This window comes from Paroedura picta, chromosome 17, assembly GCF_049243985.1.
Source record: "Paroedura picta isolate Pp20150507F chromosome 17, Ppicta_v3.0, whole genome shotgun sequence".
In the NCBI taxonomy this organism is placed as follows: Eukaryota; Metazoa; Chordata; class Lepidosauria; order Squamata; family Gekkonidae; genus Paroedura; species Paroedura picta.
This window is the reverse complement of record NC_135385.1, coordinates 12,467,419-12,491,691: the sequence shown is the minus strand read 5'-3', so window position 1 is coordinate 12,491,691 and position 24,273 is coordinate 12,467,419. Positions and strand designations below refer to the sequence as shown.

General features: G+C 49.0%; 2 protein-coding genes across 3 annotated transcripts in view; one reads left to right on the top strand and one right to left on the bottom strand.

Moving 5' to 3' along the window:
- The first annotated feature begins 1,115 nt into the window (after positions 1-1,115).
- On the top strand, positions 1,116-16,749 carry LOC143827324 (acyl-coenzyme A synthetase ACSM4, mitochondrial-like). The gene is made up of 14 exons (XM_077316795.1): positions 1,116-1,271; positions 2,621-2,837; positions 3,475-3,685; positions 4,476-4,683; positions 6,565-6,708; positions 6,792-6,948; positions 7,866-7,945; positions 10,646-10,769; positions 11,548-11,628; positions 11,752-11,853; positions 12,206-12,333; positions 12,982-13,081; positions 15,236-15,355; positions 16,517-16,749. The coding sequence occupies exons 2-14, from the start codon at positions 2,637-2,639 to the stop codon at positions 16,601-16,603; spliced, it is 1,743 nt and encodes a 580-aa protein (XP_077172910.1). The 5' UTR covers positions 1,116-1,271; positions 2,621-2,636; the 3' UTR covers positions 16,604-16,749.
- A 6,164-nt stretch (positions 16,750-22,913) lies between these two features.
- The window catches only part of LOC143827046 (von Willebrand factor A domain-containing protein 3A-like), a 45,433-nt gene continuing 44,073 nt past the window's right edge, over positions 22,914-24,273 (bottom strand). For both annotated transcript variants that reach the window (XM_077316220.1, XM_077316219.1), the window contains one exon: positions 22,914-23,226. The gene's annotated coding sequence lies outside the window, so the exon portion shown is untranslated. The remainder of the gene's footprint in view (positions 23,227-24,273) is intronic.

Below are 24,273 nucleotides of genomic sequence, written 5' to 3'. Positions count from 1 at the left end.
TCTTTCCACCAGGAGTCAGAATCTTGCAATGCTCTGATATATCACTATACATCACCATGATGAAGGGGAGAGAACCTCCTTCTAATTTGGCTAAAGGTAAAGGTGTCCCCTGTGCAAGCACGGGGTCACGTCTGACCCTTGGGGTGACGCCCTCTAGCGTTTTCATGGCAGACTCAATACGGGGTGGTTTGCCAGTGCCTTCCCCAGTCATTACCGTTTACCCCCCAGCAAGCTGGGGACTCATTTTACCGACCTCGGAAGGATGGAAGGCTGAGTCCACCTTGAGCCGGGTGCTGGGATCGAACTCCCAGCCTCACGGGCAGAGCTTTCAGACTGCATGTCTGCTGCCTTACCACTCTGCGCCACAAGAGGCTCTCTAATTTGGCTACTGGATAGTAAATGCAGCAGGAAGAATCTCATCTAACAATCTGAAAAAACGCACCCAGCACAAAACTGTTTCATAAGGAAAGACCAACCATGCCAAGCCCCCCCCCCCCTCCAATAAAGCCCTTAGAGCTGCAAGAATATCGGCTTTTTTTCCATTGGTATGCAGAACACAGACTCTGCGATTCCAAAAGAGAAAGCCCACATTTTAACAAAGGTACAGAGTACAAGCACAGGGTTCAAATTAAACGCATACCAACACCAAGCCAGTGAAAATCAAAAGGAAGCTGTGTGTGCAGAAAGGGCCAAAGTCTTCAACAGAGGGCAACAGAAAGGGACACGCAAACCTCCCAGCGGAAAGAGCTCCAGAGCTTTGGTGCCACAACCAAGAAGACCCTCTCCCAGTTGACGACTCAGAGGGTGGGGGCACCCAAAGCAGACTAGAGTGGCCATAGGCTCATAGACTAGACCAGAGTGGCCATAGGCTCATACCATGGAAATTAGCACGTTTTTTCTGCCTGCCCTGAATCTGCCACTAATAAAGCTCAATCGACCGTTCGGTGCAGAGTCAGGAGGCATCTTAGCAGCTCTTGGAAGGATCCTGTTGGCTCCTCTTCCAGACACCCCCCCCTTAAAATGTGGGTGAAAAGGGAAGTAGGGCCAACGCTCCAAAGGGCAAGGTACTGTCATGTCTTGCTTGCTGGGTGAATTATTAGAGGACACCGGCGTGCCATGGATGGCCCTTCTTTATGCATACTTTCAGCTGAGGGCCTCACTCTACCAGGGCAGGAGAGCGGGTGCAGAAAGTCCAGCATTTCCTCAACCGCAGCAGCAAGCCGCTTTCTCGGGAAGCCGGAATAATCCTTGGAGAGGATTGGGGCCAACAGGTCAGTAACGCCATGCCCTCTAGGACCTCACGGATGAAAAGAGGGGCAGAGGGCACCCCCAGTCTTGGTGGGTTACTAATATGTAGACAGCTAGCGTCGTCTCTTAAGATTAGAACAGCAGGGATCATGGGTTCTTCTTGCCTGTCGTTGATTGACATTCCCTGTGAAGTGAGGTCACCATGAGGGTGCATTTCACACTCCCCGTGCAAGGCCCTTCCCATAAAACTGGGGCATTTACCAAGCAGGCACATGCATTCACTCTAGATGTGCTGAGTTTGAGAAGCTGCATGTGCAGCTCTTAAGCTGGCCTGTAGATTGCTCCTTATAAAACAGAAAAATGACGGAGTACTGTGTGCAGTTCTGGCCTCCCTTCAAGAAGGAGATAAAATTGAAAGGGTACAGAGGAGAGCGACGAAGATGATCTGGGGCCAAGGGACCAAGCCCTATGAAGATAGGTTGAGGGACTTGGGAATGTTCAGCCTGGAGAAAAGGAGGTTGAGAGGGGACATGATAGCCCTCTTTAAGTATTTGAAAGGTTGTCACTTGCAGGAGGGCAGGAGGCTGTTCCCGTTGGCTGCAGAGGAGAGGACACGCAGTAATGGGTTTAAACTTAAAGTACAACGATATAGGCTAGATATCAGGAAAAAATGTTCACAGTCATTCCCAAGTCCCTCAACCTATCTTCATAGGGCTTGGTCCCTTGGCCCCAGATCATCCTCGTCGCTCTCCTCTGTACCCTTTCAATTTTATCTATGTCCTTCTTGAAGTGAGGCCTCCAGAACTGCACACAGTACTCCAGGGGTGGTCTGACCAGTGCCGTATACAATGGGACTATGACATCTTGTGATTTTGATGTGATGCCTCTGTTGATACAGCCCAAAATGGCATTCGCCTTTTTTACCGCTGCATCACACTGCCTGCTCATGTTTAGTTTACAATCCACAGGTACCCCAAGGTCTCGTTCACACACAGTGTTACCTAGAAGCGTATCCCCCATCCAGTAGGCATGCTTTTCATTTTTCTGACCCAGATGCAGAACTTTACACTTATCTTTATTAAATTGTATCTTGTTCTCATTTGCCCATTTTTCCATTGTGCTCAGATCTCGTTGAACTCTGTCTCTATCTTCCGGGGTATTTGCCAGTCCTCCCAATGCTGGAAGAAAGTGTGGGAAAGAAGCAATTTTAAAAAGAAACCCCTAAATATTGCCTAAAAGCAAAACAGGGACATGACTTTAAACAAATAAATTCTCATTGAGGTCTCCTGGTCTCCTGGCAGACCTATGACAAAACAATTTCTGCTTCCCGTCATCGTGTTTTCCTAGACTGTTTTCTAACTTTGCTGCCCAGATCTAATTTTTCGGCCATGAAGACTTTACTGAGATCGCAGATCCTCACCTCCTTCTGGAGGCTTCAGTCACCCCCTGGGACCTTCTGCAGACACAACCGGCTGCTTAGCGTGCCGCTTTCTGCAAAATATGGAGTCCTGAACCACGAGGATCAGCAGCTGCCAGAGTACTTTAACTACGCAAGTGATGTGCTGGACAAATGGTCCCAAATGGAAAAGGTAGACATGCTCTTCTTCTACAGCTTAGCCAGGCGGTGGGGAGCTCCCCCTCACTGGTGGTCTTCAAGCAGCAGCTGGACAGATCCTTATCCTGGATGCTTGGGGATGATCCTGCACTGAGCAGGGGGTGGGAACTAGATGACCTGTATGGCCCTTTCCCACTTTGTGGTTTTATGATTCTATGAATGAATACCTGGTCACCCACTCACACCCGGAGTCCATTTAAGTTTGCACCGACTGCTTCAGTGACCCCATCCAGCCACCTCATTCTCTGTCGTCCCCTTCTTCTTTTGCCCTCAATCGCTCCCAGCATCAGGCTCTTCTCCAGGGAGTCCTTCCTTCTCATGAGGTGGCCAAAGGATTTGAGTTTCACCTTCAGGATCTGGCCTTCTAAGGAGCAGGCAGGGCTGATCTCCTCTAGGACTGACCGGTTTGTTCGCCTTGCAGCCCAAGGGACTCGCAAGAGTCTTCTCCAGCAAGAGTCTTCTCCTAAAGAGGAGTCCCCCCTGAATGGGTTCTGGAGGCTGGGTGCATGACAGGGCACATTATATGGACACACAGAAATGTTCTTCTGCACATGGGCTCCATTAAGAAGCAAGTGAACCATTTCCCACCCGCATTTGTGTCCATTGCACAGGAGGGAAAGAGACCTTCCAACCCAGCGTTTTGGTGGATCGACGGCAGAGGAGGGGAAGTGAGGTGGAGTTTCGAGGAGCTGGGAGCCCTGTCCCGGAAAGCGGCCCATGTCCTCTCAGACCACTGTGGGCTGCAGAGAGGAGACAGGATCATCATCCTTCTTCCCCGGATCCCAGAATGGTGGTTGGTGAATGTGGCCTGCATAAGGACAGGTCAATAAACAAACAAACAAAAAAGATTGCAGAAGCTAGGAGGACATAATAGAACATCAGTTTGATGGACAGCTTGGCGGGGGCAGTTCTAGAAGTCACATGTAAATTCTGACCACCAACGAGCACGTTGAGTGCTGCTCAATATGTACGTGAGTGGCTTCAAACCACAAATATGGCAACCCCAATGGCAACATTGCCATCCTCTGCACAGTCTTCCTTGGTGGTCTCTCATCCAGCAAGGGGCCCCAGGCAAGCAAGAAACAGAGGGGGCTTGCTGTTGACTCCCACTGCACAGTCTTCCTTGGTGGTCACTCATCTGATAAAAAGGGGATGTACCATTATTGCCTTCTCACTCAGCTGCTCAGTAGGGGTGTACAAATTGTGGTGTGTGTGTGTGTGTGTGTGTGTGTAATTTTCATGCACAGCAATTTCCTTTTTTGAATCTGTTGTTGGCAAACACATGCATCGATTTAAACTATATTTGTGTCAAACAAGACAATTGGAGTGGGTCGAGGCAGGGGTAGTCAACCTGTGGCCCTCCAGATGTTCATGGACTACAGTTCCCATGAGCCCCTGCCAGCAACCCCCTGAGGTTGGGGGACAGAAGGATGAGAGCCATTTTGTCCTGAGCCATAAAGGGAAGGTGAGCTTTCACACTGATCTGGGGATCTCCTGAAATTAACTTGCATTCCGTTCTGCTCAGTGGCCAATGGTTCCCCAACAAGGAACCGGGCAAACTGAGAGGTCCACGGAGCAAGCTGTCTTCTGCCTTTCTCTCTTGCTCTGGTAGGAATCGTGGCCATCCCCGGGATTTCCAAGTTAACCGCCAAAGACATCCAGTACAGGCTCCAGGCTTCCAAGGCCCGAGGCATCATCACCACAGAAGCCGTCGCTCCGGCCGTGGATTCTGTGGCGGCCGAGTGCCCTCTCCTAAAAACCAAACTGATGGTATCTGAAGGCGAGAGAGAGGGCTGGTTGAACTTCAGGGACCTCTGCACGTAAGTAGCCCTCACGGACCACGTGGGAGACGCTGCACCATGCCGCAGCAAGTTTTTGGCTATGGGCACGTTGCCCTGCCTCTTCCCGATACCTCTTCCAAGCACAGCATTTGGCTCGCTCTCCGCCGTCCACCCTGGATGTGTTATTCTGTAATAATGCCACAGTATGTTCTTTAAAATAAAAATAAATGCCCCGGGTGACTCTGTCATAATGCTCAGCACAGTGGAGCTATCTAGAGCAGGGGTAGTCAACCTGTGGTCCTCCAGATGTCCATGGACTACAATTCCCATGAGCCCCTGCCAGCGCTTGTTGGAGAGCAGGGGTAGTCAACCTGTGGTCCTCCAGATGTCCAAGTACTACAATTCCCATGAGCCCCTGCCAGTGCTTGTTGGAGAGCAGGGGAAGTCAACCTGTGGTCCTCCAGATGTCCATGGACTACAATTCCCATGAGCCCCTGCCAGCATTTGCTGTAGAGCAGGGGTAGTCAACCTGTGGTCCTCCAGATGTCCATGGACTACAATTCCCATGAGCAACTGCCCGCGCTTGTTGGAGAGCAGGGGTAGTCAACCAGTGGTCCTCCAGATGTCCATGGACTACAATTCCCATGAGCCCCTGCCAGCGTTTGCTGTAGAGCAGGGGTAGTCAACCTGTGGTCCTCCAGATGTCCATGGACTACAATTCCCATGAGCCCCTGCCAGCTTTTGCTGTAGAGCAGGGGTAGTCAACCTGTGGTCCTCCAGATGTCCATGGACTACAATTTCCATGAGCCCCTGCCAGCGTATTACAGCAAAGGTGGGGAGAAGCTGGGCCAGGATGGCCCAACCTTTCCCCTTCCAGGCAGGCCTGGCCCAACACAGGCTCACAGCAAGAAAGGGACCACCCTGGACCAGCGCCAAGGTCATCAGGGAGCAGGAATCTGGCCTGATCCTAGACAAGCGGGTGGGTCAGGCCTCATTCCTGGTGTGGAAAAAGCCACTGTGTATCTGCTGAAGTCACAGCTTCGTGGTACACGGCGGTTCATGTACTCTCATGGGACCTACCAGGGATCTATTGTTGCCCTTTTCCCAAGGAGGCCACGGCAGCCTCAGCAGTTCTCCACTCCTCCGCTTTATCCTCACAACACGCCTGTGGGGTTGTTTAGGTGAGGAAAGACTGACTGGTTAAAGGTTGCCCTACAAGGCCAGTGGCTGAGCGGGATCGCCCTCTCACACACCCCCCCCCCCAACTTTGTGCCAGAATTTGCCCATTACATGAACTGTCCCCAAATAGAAAAACAGCATCACTTGACGGGCTTTTTAGGCCAGCAAAACAGCATGGGGGGTCAGAGGGTGAACTCTCCCCCACCCCGTAGATGTGGTCCCGATTCCTGTGCACTTGGACAAAGAATTCCCTCACACCCTCTGTGTCAAAGCTCAATTTGGGGAACCAGGACACTGCATGGTAAAAACTGCAAAGTCCACTTGGTGTCGTGGTTAAGGGTGCTGGCTTCTAATCCAGCGAGCTGGGTTTGGTTCCCCACTCTTCTACATGCAGCCAGCAAGGCGACCTTGGGCTAGTCACAGTCCACATAAAGCTGTTCTCACAGAGCGATTCTGTCAGAGCTCTCTCAGCCCCGCCTCCCTCGCAGGGTGTCTGTTGTGGGGAGAGGAAAGGGAAGGGGATTGGAAGCTGCTTTGAGCCTCCTTCGGGTAGAGAAAAGTGGAGGTATATAAACACCAACTCTCCTCCTTCTTCTAAGTGTGGTTTGGAGTTCAGTCTTGAAGCTGGCCCAGGACATTTTCCCTCACTCTGGAGGGCAAAAGAGGGGAAATGATGCACACCCCTCTCATCTCTGTCCAAAGACAGGTACTTTAAGCTCCCCGATGCGGTTTCTTCCACAGAGAGGCATCTGCTGACCACACCTGTGTGAAAACGAAACTGCAAGACCCTATGATGACTTTTTTCACCAGTGGAACGACCGGCCAACCCAAGATGGCAGAGCATTCTCAAGGCAGCCTGGGCTTCAGGCCAGTGTGGAAGGACAGGTACGGACCGCAAGCCTTCCTGGACACGTGCTCAGGACTCAAAGGTCCTTCCACACTAATGCTCTTTCCCTCTGCCCTTCCAGATACTGGCTGGACTTAATGCCTTCGGATACAATATGGTGCACATCAGATACCGGCTGGGTGGTAGCTCTGATAGGGTCCCTTTTCGACCCCTGGGCCCGTGGGTCTTGTGTCTTTGCCCACCACTTGCCAGAAGTGGAACCAACCACCATCCTGAACGTAAGATGTCTGCCTGTATCCCTTTCATATTTCCGTCAGTGGCCTGGATTAAATGGGGAAAGGGATGCTAATACTGTGGATTTAGGGGGATTGTAAAGGGGCGGGCAGAAGGACATCAGCTGGGCATGGGACTGGGGTCACTGTGGGGGAGCATGTAGTTGTGAGTGTCCTGCATTGCGCAGGGGGTTGGACTAGATGACCCTGGAGGTCCCTTATAACTCTAGATTCTATGATTCTAACTATGTTGTATTTTAATATCCATTTGTAAGTCTCTCTGAGCCTCCAAAGAGTCTCCTAGACTGCAGACCCATCTTTCAAACCCATTTTCTTCCTTTACCTGTTTTTATGCCCTGGTTTGTTTATTTTGATTCGCTAAGCTTGTTTTTATTGTCTTCGTTGGGTTTGTTCCACTTTTTCAGCTGTCTGCGGATTCAAGCAAGTCTGGAGAGGCTGTATACAGGTCTTTTTTTATCCCAGCGATAAACCAACTAGTATAAAACACTGGCCATCTAGGTCAGAAAACTGTGGGATGTCAAAATATTTAATGATAACCCACCAGAATCCTAGAATCCTAGAGTTGGAAGGGACCTCCTGGGTCATCTAGTCCAACCCCCTGCATTATGCAGGACACTCACATCCCAATCGCTCATCCACTGTCACCTGCCACCCCCTTGAGCCTTCCCAGAATCAGCCTCTCCGTCAGATGGCTCTCCAGCCTCTGTTTAAAAATCTCCAAAGACGGAGAACCCACCACCTCCCGAGGAAGCCTGTTCCACTGACAGATCCTTCTCCCTAGATCCAACATCTGTATGCATCATTTTGTAACTTTAACGTCGTTAGCATGATTCTCTGTTGATTCAGCCTCGGGGTTAGATCTTCCCTTGTAGCTCATGTGCCAAATTTGCTTCTCTTTCTAGACTCTCTCTCGATTTCCCATTTCCACCTTGGTGAGTGTTCCAACCTTGTTCCGCATGTTGGTGCAACAGGATCTTACCAGGTACCTTAAGGGAACAAGCCCATCCCACACCCCATGGCTGCACACCCCAAACAGGCCCACAGACTCACTCACCCTTTCTCTCAGGCTGGCATACCCAGTTCACCTCGATGTTGTGCTCACTACGAAGGAGGATTGGCTGAACAACAGTGACTGGTGCACAATCACCCTCTGAAATTTGGGGCTGGCTGAATGAGGGAATTGAAACTGGGTTTTCCTACCCCTAGTAGGGAAACTAGTAGCCACTACGCCATACTAGCTTGCTCTTTCAAAATGATAGCTAAGCATTTCTGTGTCAATGAAGAGGATCTCCCTTAAATTGCCCAGAAACTGCAAAGATCTAGAAATGTCAGAAGCAGGCTACCCAGCCTGATTTTGCCTTGCAGGCCAGTTCCGTCCTTGCCCATCCCCTGTTCTGGTTGGGTGCCAACTCCAGGCGGGTGGCAAAAGGAACTCTCTGAGTAACCACCACCTGGCTACAGTATAGGGCTGCAGCTGAGAGAGCCAGGACCTATCACACCTGTGAGGCCTTGCCTCTGTGGTCTCCCACAGACCTAGCCCCTGGCCATGTGGGGGATGAGATACTGCAAGGACACACCCTGCTCTTGGCCTTCCCTTTACACTGGGCTAACATTTCGGAGACGGGAGAGTGCTACTTGGATCAGAGAACCATAACTCGCTTCCAATTTATAAAAGATTTACTAGAATTAAAGCCCGTTGTAGCTGATACAACGGGAGCTAGCAGGGGTGGGGGTGGGGATAGCAAAGAGAGAGGGAGGTAGAAAGGAAGAGATGGATTAAGATAGAGAGAGCTTGACATTGGGAAGAGGAAGGAGTTGTCCAGTCTGTAAGGGCATGAGGCTGAATATGTGCATTGTGTGAGGGGTTGTGGTAGTGTGGTGGCCAATGAGGGCATGGGTGTGGAGAGATGGGTGTCAAGATCCTGTGATGTGCAATGTTAGTTGAGTGTGGGAGAGGACCGACCTTTGGGAATTGTGGCATAGTGGTTACAGATGAGCTTTCCAAAGCCATGTCCTCAGATATGTGAAGGGAAAATCAGACTGGAGACTCTTCTTAGGGGGAGATTACATGGCAACCAATTCCTCCGAGTACTGTTGATATAATGTTAGGTGCCCACATGCTTCTTTCACTGTTGCCCCTTAGAAGATGGATTTTTGTACACTGCTGTTTACTACTGTTACTACCCAAAGGAATCACAAAGCAGTTTACAAAAACATTTTCCCTTCATCTCCCCACAATAGACAACCTGTGAGGGATGTGGGGCTTTGAGAGCTCTGAGAGAACTGGGCAGGGCCCTGAGTCTTCAAACCTTTCTAAACGGTTAAAAATCGCCTTTTCTCCCTCTCCCCATACCAGACACCCTATGAGAGAAGTGGGGCTGAGAGCTCTGTGAGAACTGGGAGGGCCCACAGTAACCAAGTCGCTGGCCAATTAGGAGGGATGTATGAAATAGGGAGGAATTTTGTCACACCCTGCAACTCTCCCCTACTAAAGATCATGCAGCCAGATGTCAACCAAAAGAGTGGTTTTAGCATATGTCAAGATTGCAGCTTCAAGATTACTGGGGGGATTTCCGCACCCTTTAAACGTAGTGAAATGCTAACCTTATGTAGGCATTATTTTCCGGCCCCTCCATACTACATCACCAGCATGCAGCATCTAGGCAGCAAACTGCTTGCTACATCCTCCATTTTAAAGCGCTAGTTGGGGAATCGCATAAAGTGGAAGCAAGCTAAGGGAGAGCAACCAGCAGAGGGAAAATATGGAGGCTCAAACGAGCTGCCTTGTCCTGCCCTTGCACCCGCCTCCCTCTCCCTTGTTCCTGGGGACAGGAATGTCTTTTTTAAAATGGCTAAAATGGCTAACATCCTGGAGCAACAGATAGGCAGACAAGTGTGTGGGCGATGCCAGAAATATTTTTTCCAGAGTTGTAACACAAAGCATGCCTCTCTAAAGTTTACCCCCCCCCCAAAAAAAAAATCAGGAATGAATTTAATTTTTAAAAATATCAAGACGCATAATTCCATAAGGAGTAGCATTCAAAAAGCACTATGCGTCTATAATTAGATGCCTAGTCGTTTAAATGGTGAAGTGTGAATTTTTAAAAAATTAGAGGGCATAGCGGGACCTTTAAAGTATGGAGAAAAGGGATTGGTTGCCTGGATTGATTGACAGGCGGGAGACAGTGGCGTATAAAGCGCGTTGCTCTCTTCCGTCATTTCCAGCAGCCCTGGTGGAGGGTGAAAAGTGCAAAAAAGCATCAGATAAGAGTGAGACAGCAAAAAGGTGAGGAGGGGCCAGGAGGCACAATATTTAGTGCTACGCCATTCAGCTGGCGTAATGCTATTTTTACTAATGTGCGGAAATGCCCTGGCTCTTTCCAGACTAAGCACAGTCTTTCCGTCTTGCGGACACTGTTGGAAAACTCCTAGATTGTCTTAAACTCACTATTTCTCCACACAATACATGACTATCCTCTTTTACCTTCACAACCCTATCAGGTATGTGAAATGAACCCAGAGAGCAATTATTACAGGGTCACCTGGGAAGCTTTGTGGCCAAGCAGAGATTTAAAAGTTTGGTCCCAGTCACTGTTATTTGCTACTCCAGCCGCTGCGCCGATGCTGTGGTTCCTACAAACCCCGAGAATTAGCCTTAAGTGGCCTACACATACTCTTTCAGTTACAAGTTCATGAGTCTGAAGTACTGCGTAAGTGGAGGGGAGCCGCTGAACCCTGAAGTGATGGAGAAGTGGAAAAGCCAGACAGGACTGGACATCTACGAAATGTACGGACAGACAGAAACAGTAGGTGCCCAGATACTAAAAGTCTTATTTGTATCCCTTGAGTGGGGGGCATTTTAAACCATCAGATGCACCTGATTCTAGCACAGGGATTCTAGCTTAGGGCTGATCCTGCGTTGAGCAGGGGGTTGGACTAGATGGCCTGTATGGCCCCTTCCAACTCTATGATTCTATGATTCTATGATTCTATGATTCTATGGGGTAGCCATTCTGGATCTCCAGATGACCATGAACAGGGGCTCATGGGAACTGTAGTTCATGGACCTCTGGAGAGCCCCTATTTGACCAACCCTTTATGACAGCCCACTGCTGCCTACCATTGAAACTGGAGATGTCCAGGACTGAATAGGGGACTGTGTGCATACCAGGCAGGTGCAATTGTGCAATGGCTCTTCAATCTTGTACACACAATTGCAACCTTCACAGGAATACAGGGTCCTTGCTTCCTCCACGTCCACCTATCTGTGACTGTTGGCTGTAGACCCCATTCTCTTGGCTACTCCTCCGTAAACGTTTCTTCCAGGAGGAGAACCCCTCCTTGGTGAACATCTGGATCCAAGATAAGAACTTCCAGTTGAGTCACAGCCAATTCAATTACTGTCAATTTGGAGGAGCTCCGTGAATATGAGAAAAAACTAAATTTCTCAGGTTGGCCAAATATCTGACAGCTATGGGTCCTTGCTCCAGACTCAGGGGTGAGCCCTGTTGAAATAAGGATAAATGTGTGTTGAGTTTCTCTTGTCCTCAGGGCCACTGAGAGAAACACGCTCTTCTCCGACAGGGTATGATTTGCGCGACTGTCAGAGGGATGAAGATCAATCCTGGTTCAATGGGGAAACCATGCGCACCATATGATGTCCAGGTTGGTCAGACACGTTTGCTTCTTTTAAGTGTTCACTTAGAGCTGTTCTTCTTTTTCTTTTTTTAGAAAAACAGGCTGGATTAAACACTGATTTGGCTCAGTGATGTATTTCTCTTCTTCTAGATCGTAGATGAAAACACAAACATTCTGCCCCCGGGAGCGGAAGGGAATATCGCCATCAACGTGCAGCCTCAGCGGCCCCTTGGCCTTTTCTCCCACTACATTGTAAGGAATCCAGCTACGCCCTGGAGAATAGCAGAGACCTCATGTGTGTGTTTGTGTGTTTGTGTGTGCGTGCGTGCGCATACACTTTTGGAAACTTAAGTCATAGCATCTCTGGACGGGCCAAGAGGAAGAATATGATTGTATGATTGTTACGGTTACATATATGTTATGGATTGTTTCATGTATTGTTTATACGTTTCATGTAAATTACCCTGAGCCTCCTGGGAGGGCGGTACACGAATGAATGAATGAATGAATGAATGAATGAATGAATGAATGAATGAATGAACGAATGAATGAATGTATGAAGCAAGCATCCATGGCTAATTTTGTTTCTGAAATGTCTCACTAGGATAACCCAGCGAAGACGGCTGCAACAGAACGGGGTTCTTTTTACATTACAGGAGACAGAGGAAAGAAGGACGATGATGGGTATATTTGGTTTGTTGGACGAGACGATGATATCATCAACACTGCAGGGTTGGTTTTATTTGTTTGGAAGGGTGGGTTTCCTTTGGAGGGTTTGCATACCCAGCCTAACGTTACTTTCATGGAAAACATTTTCATACCACATTTCTTCACCTAGAATGAATGAAGGCAAGTTAAGAAGGAAACAGCATGTCCTAAAGTACCATACCAATAATACAACCCCAAATAAATTTCAAGATAATGAAACCTATTGAAAACAAGCAATACTGCCATTATTTTTAAAACGCATGCATATCCTTATCCATCCATGTTTCCTCTATATATTTGTGAAACGCCCCTGTGGGAGGAGCGTGTCCAGGGTGTCCGAGCTTGAATACGAGGGAAAAAAATTACGGGGATGCCAAGTCTCTTGAAGCTTTTCCTTGCCACTCCACCTCACCTGACCCCTCCCTTTTTGCCATCAAACATGCTTGTGAGGAAGAAGAGGAGCAAAAGCAGCAGAGAAAAATCACCGCAAACAGCCAAAGCCACGTAGGCCGACCTAGAAGCATCCAGTCCAGTGAACCCCAAAATTGTCCTCTGCCACACTGGTTTGCAAATTCAGCCACAATTCCATTCAGACATAATTCTGTGGGACAAATGTAACCAATACATTATTCCCTTTTCGTCTTCCTCTGATTTTCCCCTCTCTTTTCTTAGGTATCGCATTGGACCGTTTGAGGTCGAAAGCGCTCTCCTAGAGCACCCAGCAGTCGCGGAAGCTGCCGCCGTCAGCAGCCCGGACCCAATCCGAGGAGAGGTAATGAGAACGCGCAGGGGCCCCTGTCGCTTTCCGCTCCGTCCTTGAGCACTCGGCTCAGAAATGCGGGAAGATCCAGGGTGACAATTGTACTTGGTCCAAGCTGACCCATGAGAGATGGGTTTCTGAAGGGCCACGGTCGGAGGTATGTCTGATACACACCTGACGGATGCTGTGTAGCTGCCCGGGGCCCACGAGGTGAATCTGGGAGAGAGGGCATCATGCGCCAGTCATGACATCCATTCAGGAGTGCTCAGTAGGAGGAGCTGGAATCCCCCCTGCAATCCGACACATGTACGGCCCCTTCCAACTCTATGATTCTATGATTCTGTGATCCTGCGTTGAGCAGGGGGTTGGACTAGATGGCCTGTGTGGCGCCTTCCAACTCTATGATTCTATGATCCTGCGTTGAGCAGGGGGTTGGACTAGATGGCCTGTGTGGCGCCTTCCAACTCTATGATTCTATGATCCTGCGTTGAGCAGGGGGTTGGACTAGATGGCCTGTATGGCCCCTTCCAACTCTATGATTCTATGATTCTATGATCCTGCGTTGAGCAGGGGGTTGGACTAGATGGCCTGTGTGGCGCCTTCCAACTCTATGATTCTATGATCCTGCGTTGAGCAGGGGGTTGGACTAGATGGCCTGTGTGGCGCCTTCCAACTCTATGATTCTATGATCCTGCGTTGAGCAGGGGGTTGGACTAGATGGCCTGTGTGGCCCCTTCCAACTCTATGATTCTATGATTCTATGATCCTGCGTTGAGCAGGGGGTTGGACTAGATGGCCTGTGTGGCGCCTTCCAACTCTATGATTCTATGATCCTGCGTTGAGCAGGGGGTTGGACTAGATGGCCTGTGTGGCGCCTTCCAACTCTATGATTCTATGATCCTGCGTTGAGCAGGGGGTTGGACTAGACGGCCTGTGTGGCCCCTTCCAACTCTATGATTCCATGACTCTATGATTCTATGAGCCGCTGTAGCTCTATAACATGCGTTGATTTGCTGATGTCCTAACGTATTTACAAAACCACCTTTCTCAGAGGACACTCAAGGAGGCCTACAAAACCCAATGCCAGGAACACAGTCAGTGCTGCCTGACCTATGCTGAAATATTCCAGGAACCTCAAAACAGAGTCTATTTGCAATCCCTACCCACCCCGAAAAAGAAACCCAGACTGGCAAAGGGGAAATCCATGCCTCCAATGAAATGCTCTGGGATCACCCTCATTGTACTGGGTGAAATTGCCCAAAGGGACCTTGAGCCCCTCCCAGGAGACCCCACATTCCAAGCCCTGAACTGAACCAGGTCTTTTAGGCTTCTGCCTATCCCTTAACCTTAAGATTAGAGAAGTAATCGGGTGATTGGTTCTCTCTCACCCTCCGTTACCCTGAGCTTTTAGTGTTCCCTCCCACCTTTCCCTCTTGCAGAATTCAATGGCTCCCACCGAATTCTATGGCAGACCTTGAGAAGAAAGAGGAAACACTTTCCTGATTTCTCTGACCCAGAGCCAACACCACTCAGGGCCGGCCATTCCACTGGGGCACCCTGGATCGCCTGTCATTCATAATTCATTTAATTCATTTAAAGTCACACAATGCAAAGTCTCGGGAAATCACGGAATGCTTGCTGTTGAAACTCATCTGTTAATAGGTGGGCGGAGGTTGGGAAACCACATTTCGGCTGCAACGGCATTTGAAAGGCCAGCACTAGGACATGGCGATATTCCTTCCCTCCAAAGAAAGGGGTCTGGATCCCCAGCCAAACTGGCTCTCCGGATGTCCATGGCAGGGACTCATGGGAATTGTAGTCCTTGAACGTCTGGAGAGCCAGTTTGGCCACTTCCTGGGATGGAAAGTGGTCATTCCAATGGCGGTTGGATTATTCAGAGTCAAATACCTTTATTGGCATAATAACAGAACCGAAGACAGCGCAATTCAGATCCCAGATCACTTGCAGAAAACCCCATGGAGGAATGATTAAAACCCTCAGGAGGCAAGTCTCCTGTTGTGAATGGCCTCCTACAGAGACAAAATCGAGCAACTTAAATTTTAAAGATTTCTAGAACGTTTCAGAACTATATCACGGCCTCAGTAGGAAACAAAGCTTACCGCCTTCTGTTCTGAGTAGCCTTCTTGTGCCAACTTTGTCTTGCAGGTGGTGAAGGCTTTTGTGGTCTTGACCCTGAACTCTACAGCCCAAGATAAGGAAAAATTAACCCGCGAGCTTCAAGAACATGTCAAGAAGGTTACTGCTCCATACAAATATCCAAGGAAAGTAAGTAAGCTCAAGGAGTGGAGGCCTATCCAGGGTGAAAACCCTGGAAAACGTCCGTCAGAACTGCCTTATCAAATCTCAGTGGCGTTCCTTTCACCCATGGAAGGTGGAGGCGGGCAGCCCTTTCATGAAGTGCCGAAAACGAAAAAGGATTCTTAGTTTCAGCAGTAGAAACTCCTGTTGACCTGGGCCCATTCCGCACACATAGGATAATGCACTTTCAATTTGCTTTGGCAGCTGGATTTTCCTGTGCGGAACAGGAAAATCTACTTTTAAAGTGCATTGAAAGTGCATTATCTATTGTGTGCAGACTAGGTCCTACACTAAAAGAGCACAGTCGCACCTTAAAGACCAACAAGATTTCCAGGGGGTTAGCGCCCTTCGTCGAAAATCTGATCAAGGGGACTTTGAGTCTCTAGACCAGGAAATCTTCTTGGCCTTTAAGGTGCGACTGCACTCAGATCTTGCCCCCACAGGAATCTTGTGATATTTCAACAATGCCCAGATTTATTGCCGTATTAGTTTTCGTGCGCCAGCTTCATCTTGGACCCTAAGAGGACAGCTGAGAGCCAGCATGGTGTAGTAAGATAGGAGCAGCAGCTTCTAATCTGGTGACCCGGGTTTGATTCCCTGCTCTTGTAGCCAGCTGGGTGACCGCAGACAAGTCACAGTGCTGATAGTGATGTTCTCCCTGAGCAGTAATATCAGGGCTCTATCAGCCCTACCTGCCTCACTGGGTGTCTGTTGTGTGGGGAGGAGGGTGGATTGTTAGCCGCTTTGAGACTCCTTAGGGCAGTGAAAAGTGGGGTATAAAACCCAAGTTTTCTTCTTCTTCTTCTTCTTCTTCTTCTTCTTCTTCTTCTTCTTCTTCTTGATTATGCAATAAAGCATTGCAAACTGGCATCCCTGCTTCACACACACAAACACACACACACTCACACCTTGAAGTTAGCTCCATCCATCTTCTCTATTAAAAATACTTGTAACCTGCTTTTGTCAAAGCAGCTCTACCACTCTGCCCCCTCAGGATCTGACCACCTAATGTGAAACTGGGACCACTCTGGGCAGGCATTATGAAGCATAAGTTGCTCAACAGAAATAGTCCATGGTTCTTTTGGATGCAATGAAAAGTCAAAATGTCTTGCTCCTTTGTCTTCCTAGATGGAATTTGTCCAGGAGTTGCCAAAGACAACCACAGGGAAAATCAGAAGAAACGAGTTAAGGAAGAAAGAATGGGGAGACCATTGAAGTTTGGGCAACCCTGTATAGCCAAGAAAATTATCCGCATCGTATTGATACCAGGAGCACCCGTTTCTTTCTCTGCTGGGTCGAGTCTGCATGTTGCTTCTTATCCTCTCCCAGCCCAAATAAATCCCTCCCCTCTGTAGTGTTAATTCGGTTTCCATTTTGATTTGGGGCGCTTTCAATTTTCCCTCTGCAACAAGCATGATTGATCAGTGGTGACCCTACCTTTCCCCCACAATATCCAGGAGTGGATATAAGTCGGCATATTTGAAAAAGCATCTTTGAACGCCCCCCAGTATAATGTAGATGTTCTGCGTTTTGCGGATTAACTTCCTGCAAAGCAGTCTGTCCCTGATTGGCTGGGCGTCAGTTCAAAGACTTCCTGGTTCCTGTTTGCAAGACTTCCCTCCCAAGACTTATTTTTGCCCTGTTGGAAATGTAGTAAGGAATGCCGCGTACGAAAAGAAGAATAATTATTATATCTTCTATCTCCCCTCCTAAGGGACTTGGCATCACCTTCCTCTTGTCCTTTGTCTCTACCTGGATTTTGGCTGCAGTGCTAGTAACCAGATGCTACAGATGCCCCGCTGCAGCCTGGCCCTCACCCCTGCCCAGCATTCTTGGGCTGGTGGAGGTTCCTGCCGGGAGACCCTCACGTTGGGAGGGGGAGGGCTGGCTGCAGGGGGCTCCGCTGGGCTGTTCAGCTCCCTGTTGACGTTGTATTCCCTATAGAAATTCATTCACAATGTTGTTTGCCGGCTGCACCTGAGCTCAATAGAGGCCTCCAAATCAGCCTCGGCTAACTCTCATGGTTTCGGAGCAAGGAATTAGAGGAAGGGGACTTCTCTGCAGAAAAGGGGGATCTTTCGGGCTCCAGCCAGGCCTCTCTGAAGGTGGGAGGGGGCTAGGGGGTCACTGGCAGGGCCAGCCAATCAACGCTCTGGAGAGCTGAAGGGGGCATGGCCAGATAAGGTTTCCTCAAGCCAGCCAATCAGCATTTGCACAGCCTGCTTGGAAAGGGGGTGGGATTCCCTCATGGGCCAACGAATCCGCTCCTTGCAGCAGTAGGTCCTTTGGGAAGGGAGGGGAGCGCTTGCTGCAGGTCTTGGATCCCTTTTGATCCTGTTTCCAAAGCAGGGGGATCCCTGGGAGACTGCCCCCCCCCCAAAAAACCACCAAGGGGTGCTGCACGACCCCAAGAGCATGTGCAGAAGGTCTGTGATTTAGTCCCCGGCCTCTCTGTCTTCCACGATCTCTGTTCATGGGAGAAACGTTTCTCCTCCAGTGACCCAGGAGAACCAATGGCGAAACCTGGCACGACTGTGCAGAAGCCAATCCCAGAGGCTAATCGGGTTCTGCAGTGGGTATTTGGGGGCCAGTCGGGTGCAATAGTTAGAGCCCCCCATTTGCATGCTGAAGGGCCCAGCTGAGCCTCACTTCAAGAAATCCCAGGCAGGGGCCAGCCACACCCAATGAATTTGAAGCCCAGCTAAAGCGAAGAGTCAGGCCAAGTGTGTGACTCTAAAAGACACATTTCAGGAAGGTCCCCTCAGTCACTGGTGGGACACAGAAGGTTCTGGTCAGGTGGCCACCCCAAAAAGACCCTCTGCCCCAGACCCCAGAGAGCTGCTCCCAGTCAGAGGAGACAAGACTATGGGATCGCGGAGGGGCAGAGGTCTAGGGGGTCTCTTCCCAGCAGCCAGTTTGTCCTCTCGGTCGTCTTGCACTTGGGATGATGTGCCCCCTGCTTTTCTACAAGGGTTCTCTGTAACTCTTGAGGTCTGCAGCTTGTTCTGGGGACCCCGACTTTCTGGGAGAAGAAAGGCCCTCAAAGGAGTCTTTCCGCTGGGCTCCCAGTCGTTCTTCTGCATTCTCCTAGCTCTCTCCTGTTTCGTCGGGTTTCTCAGTGGCCCCTTCCCAGGACCCCTTTCCAGGTTCCTGCTGCCCACCTGGGGGCCTGTTCCTTGGATTCTCCTCTCCATCCCTCCAACCCATAACCCTAGCTGTGCCCCTGGGTCTCTGCCCAAAGTACTCCCACGGAAATCTTACTTCGCTCCAGAGTGGTGACTTGATGGAACGGCTGTCCCCATCTAGAACAGGAGGGTAGTCGAAAATCTGGAGGAGGAGATGGGAGCCGGTATTGGGAGCCCTCTTTAAGCCCTCTTTAAGTATTTGAAAGGTTGTCACTTGGAGGAGGGCAGGATGCTGTTTCTGCTGGCTGCAGAGGAGAGGACACGCAGTAATGGGTTTAAACTTCAAGTACAACGATATAGGCTAGAGATCAGGAAAAAGTTCTTCACAGTCAGAGTAGTTCAGCAGTGGAATAGGCTGCCTAAGGAGGTGGTGAGCTCCCCCTCACTGGCAGTCTTCAAGAAAAGGTTGGAGACACACTTTTCTTGGATGCTTCAGGATGCTTTGGGCTGATCCTGCGTTGAGCAGGGGGTTGGACTAGATGGCCTCTATGGCCCCTTCCAACTCTATGATTCTGTGATTCTATGAATATTCTGGCATTCCTCTCCCCTTCTTTCTGTGCAATGGTTTTTACACACAGACACACACGCACACGCACACACCCCCGGGTCTCCCCAATGCTAGAAAGATCAACAAAGTCCTTCTTACCAGTTTCCTCTCCAGTTCCAGCACTTGGATCCAGATATAGGTCCTTTTGCAAGAAGGCTCTGGCATCAAATGACCATTTGACCCTGGGCTCCCAGCGGAAAAGCCCGGTTCTGACCCGCATCACAATGGGTTCCGGAGCTTTCCTGTGGCGGAGAATCCGTCCCTCGTGGGGGGGGGGTTGCTCTGGTGACAGCAGAACAGAAGGCGTGGGCTGTCCAGCCACTGACTCTGGAAAGGATGCAAACCGGCCGTTCCGGTGGTTTCATGTTGAGCAGAAATCACTTCCCAATAGAGAGTCAAATAACGTGCTCCCGTATTCCTTGGGCCTGGACCCTGCCCAGGATTCAGCCCTTCCCCTGCTTCCAGCCGCGGATGGGAACCCCAGAGGTGCTGTAGAGGCTCCTCCACTCTGCCGGTTCGAGCTGAGCCCAGGACCCCTCCGAAGAACAGTGGACCTCCTGGGGAACCGACCGGCCTCTGCAGATGGAGGGGAGACAGAGAGAGGTCTCCATTTCTCCTCCTGGCTGCAAACTGGGAGGAATCGTGTCCATCACTCCCTCATTCACAGATGTGCTTAGCCAATGGCAGATGGGAGGGCCTGTTTCATTTGTTCTCAATGGGCAAGCCCCATAACAGTAGCATGTTGATTTGAATAAATGATACATCTGCAGAAAGCTATATTAATAGTAGAAGTTAATAAACGTGTGTGTCATGAAAAAACACAAGGATCTTGCGGCATGAAAATATTAAGAGAGCAAAACAATGTCAAAGCATCGGATTGTCGGGAACAAAAATAATGTTATTATGAGCAGGGGGAAAAGGGGGTTATAACATGTAAAGAAGAAGGGGGAAGAAATCTCAGAGGAATTAACTACAGAGAGAAGGAATCAAGGAGTCTTCTTGAACTGTCCCTTGGCCCAAGTGACATGATGGCACTGACCTATCCATTACTGGAGCAACACAAGACTTTTAAGCAAGTTGGAATTGCTGGCAGGGGTTCATGGGAATTGTAGTCCATGGGCATCTGGAGGGCCGCAGTTTGACTACCCCTGTTCTAAATGAATTTGTGTGGGGGGGAGTTGTGTTGTGTAGCCGGACTTGTGGCAGGGAGGAGAAACTGCAAATCTCAGACTGAGGACAGTTTCCCTTGTGCCAAATACTTCATTGGAGGTCAGGGAAGCCCCACACTGTCCCTGGGGGTCCCATGAAGATGCTAAGGCCTTTCCTGTTGGCCAGTCTCTTTGCTGTCCACAAGCCTCTTCTCCCAAACAAACTGCCCCTCTTGGGTTTCCTCCACTTCACCCCAGTGCAGAAGACCCCAGAACAGACTTTTCCAACCTTCTGCCCATGGAGGAAACAAATGTTCGGGCTTTGAGGAGAAGGGATGTCAGCTGACCACGCCCTTGGAAGTGCCATGTCACAGGAAGTGACATCACCACCCAACACCCATAGCCTTCCCTTTGCTCCCTCTCCCTCTAGGGCAGCTTCGCCTCATGGAGGCCAGAAAGAAGGGGGGAAGCTGAGAAGACGGTCCAGACCCCTCATACTGCGGCACAACCCACTCTCCCCCCCCTTGATTTTTACACCCAGAGTTTCAAATGAAGAAGAAGAAGAGTTGGTTCTTATATGCCGCTTTTCCCTACCCGAAGGAGGCTCAAAGCGGCTTACATTCACCTCCCTTTCCTCTCCCCACAACAGACACCCTGTGGGGTGGGTGAGGCTGAGAGAGCCCTGATATCACTGCTCGGTCAGAACAGCTTTATCAGTGCCGTGGCGAGCCCAAGGTCACCCAGCTGGTTGCATGTGGGGGAGTGCAGAATCGAACCTGGCATGCCAGATTAGAAGTCCACACTCCTAACCACTACACCAAACTGGCTCTATGAATGTTTATGCTATTTCTGTAATCTGCCTCAAGCCCATTTGTGGAGAGCGGCACTCTATAAATGAATGTAAATGAATATAAATAAATGAAAGATTATACCCTCCTAAGACACCATTTGCAGCATGGAGGTCATCATGAAATCACCTGTGATGTCAGCAGACCTTCAGGTGTTTCCTTCCGCCATTTTGAATGACTCTATCAAGCCAAAGAAGTTCTCCTCCTCCTCCTTCACGCCATACAGACTAAAAATGTCATGAGATCATTACGTGCGCCACTGTTTAATAACATAATGCGTAATCAAAACAGTAACCCGTTGGGCCCACGGAAACAGATAACTCTCAGCATATTTAGATCATTCCCACGGCAGAGAGAAAAATCTTTCAAGGACCGTTGGAAGAAAACACATTATCGATTTGGTGAGAGGAATTAGAGTCAGAAATAAGATGGAGACTTCCTCTACGGATCAGTCAGTAGCAAAATATATATATATTCCAAGCAGCAAGAGGCTGCAGTTCTTTTGAGGTTTCACAGCTTTGATGTACGTCCCCCGGCCTGGGACCGCTTCCGATGCTGGGTCACGAGATCTGTGCACCATAACTAACCTCCCCCTCAGCTCAGCTTCAGATCCAATGAGCAGGCATAAGCAAGTTTTCAGGGATGTGGAAAACTTAGTGATTCGGCTGGACAGTCAGCCAGAAGTCAACAAAAGACAACCAACAATCACGACGCTTGCAGATTAATCTGGAAATTGTACCAGGGTGCCAATATTTTGTGAGCATGAGATGATATCCATCCCTTTGAGGGGATGGGTGGGAAATGGTGTCCACAGAGAAAAAAAGATCATTTGAACCAGGGTTCCTTACTGGGGCAGCCACGGAAAAGGCCCTGCTCCTTATCTATTCGTCTGCTGTACATTGGCGGTCGTATTCGGAGCGTGGCCCCATCCTCACTGGCTTCTGGGAACAGATATGACCCAAGTCCAGGAGAAACCTCCATGCAAGCCCTCTTGAAACAAACTGGAGTTGAGCGACATTCAGGTCCACAAGGGAGATGGGAGGAAAGGTCGAAAGCTCGTGAAAGAAACTACAAGCTTAAAGTCATGCTCAAGATCACAGGTATGCTCAAGATCACAGGTATGCTCAAGAGCCATGAAGCATTATTCACTTCTGCCTCTAAGCAGAGACCGAATCAGTCGCTGGCAGGTTCTGCAGGTCACCTGCTCCATCACCGACTCATTTTAGGGTTTGGAAGATGTGCAGGAAGGACAGGGCACGGGACGTCCAACAGGTATCCATGAAGGCAATTAGCAAGGGAGAAGAGGCCAGGAAGAAAGTGGCTTCTGATGCAACCTGCTTAGAAGTTATTTGGAGCAGACCTCTCGGTCCATGCCTTCAAGAGGCAGGTCAGCCAATGATTCCAGCTCCTTTTTTAAATATAAAGAACCAAGGATTAACATTTGGGGAGGGGGAGGTCACCACCTCCTTAGGCAGCCTATTCCACTGCTGAACTACTCTGACTGTGAACATTTTTTCCTGATATCTAGCCTATATTGTTGTACTTGTAGTTTAAACCCATTACTGCGTGTCCTCTCCTCTGTAGCCAACGGAAACAGCCTCCTGCCCTCCTCCAAGTGACAACCTTTCAAATACTTAAAGAGGGCTATCATGTCCCCTCTCAACCTCCTTTTCTCCAGGCTGAACATTCCCAAGTCCCTCAAACTATCTTCATAGGGCTTGGTCCTCTAAATCTTCTCTAAATCTGCTTGGCAACCATATTTGAAAGGTAACTAAATCCTTTACTTTCAGCAGAGGCTCCTTTTTATTATTATTATAATATATTTTTTTATTTTCAGAATAAACATACATGTTTGTATTTCACATTTATATTACATTGTAAGCGAGGTTCGTCCTTTGCAGTCATTGATTCAGTCCGATATAGTTCACGTACGTTCATTTATTTTATCCAGCTAGGTTCGTGTCTAATAAAGATTGCTCTAGACTTTTCTGGTATGTTTGTCTGAGTCCCCTTCTTCTTTTCCCCTTGTTTCTTTAAAGAAAGTTGTCCGGATGCTCATGTTGCCATTGGCCGAATTAGAAATTTACCAATCGTGCGAAACCCCAACGATCTAGAAGAGAGAACAAGAGATGACAAGCCAGATTTTGTTCGTATTAATCGTTATAGCCCCCCCCCCCTGTTTGTAAGGTAAAGGTAAAGGTATCCCCTGTGCAAGCACCGAGTCATGTCTGACCCTTGGGGTGACGCCCTCTAGCGTTTTCATGGCAGACTCAATACGGGGTGGTTTGCCAGTGCCTTCCCCAGTCATGACCGTTTACCCCCAGCAAGCTGGGGACTCATTTTACCGACCTCGGAAGGAGGGAAGGCTGAGTCAACCTTGAGCCGGCTGCTGGGATCGAACTCCCAGCCTTATGGGCAAAGCTTTCAGACGGCTGCCTTACCACTCTGCGCCACAAGAGGCTCATCTGTTTGTAGGGAGGCCCATAATTTGGAGTTTAGACAGTGAATTACAACTCCCTCGTTGTGGGATAACAAGTTTTATTGGGTTTTAATTGTTTTAATTAATATTCTATATTAGTTATTAATGCCATAATAGATGCGCAAACAGTTAAGAGGACATAGAGAGAGTGTGTGTTATTAGAAAGATTCACTTTAACATTTAATACTTCCTTCTTGCAGTTTGTTTCTCTACATCCCTCAGACATTATGATTTTCCTTTGTAAGCCCTGAGGCATTCCCATCATTGCCGAAAGCCTTTGGGTGATTCCCTGTGGAGTAATCTTGATAATTTGGCCATCAATTTGGCATGTAGTGGGAATTTACAGTTCACTATATCCTGTATCTCAGAGTGCACTTTGACCCAAATTTTTTGGAGTGATGTACCGTCTGCAGAATACTTGGTACCATCCCTCTTTTAATTGCTGAGATTCGGTTAGTTTTAGGGGGTTTGACCACAATTGTTGCCACTCTTCATATTGAATTGTGCCCAAAGCTCTGCATCCATTGGATCATGCATTTCTTCACTTGTTCTTCTTCTGTATCCATCCATAAAAGGCATTAGAAGATGTGGCTTGTTTGTTTTGGTTTGAATTTCAAAATCTGTATCAGCTCGTAATTGTTTGCCTCGTTGAACTGTTCTTCCATCATTCTTGAGACT

Bases quoted from the DNA above. Each gene is read 5' to 3' on its own strand.
- LOC143827324 (XM_077316795.1), top strand. From the start codon at position 2,637: ATGAAGACTTTACTGAGATCGCAGATCCTCACCTCCTTCTGGAGGCTT. The intron at 7,946-10,645 runs GTACCTTAAGGG...ATACTCTTTCAG, and splicing joins GTGCAACAGGATCTTACCAG to TTACAAGTTCATGAGTCTGA. The intron at 11,854-12,205 runs GTAAGGAATCCA...ATGTCTCACTAG, and splicing joins GCCTTTTCTCCCACTACATT to GATAACCCAGCGAAGACGGC.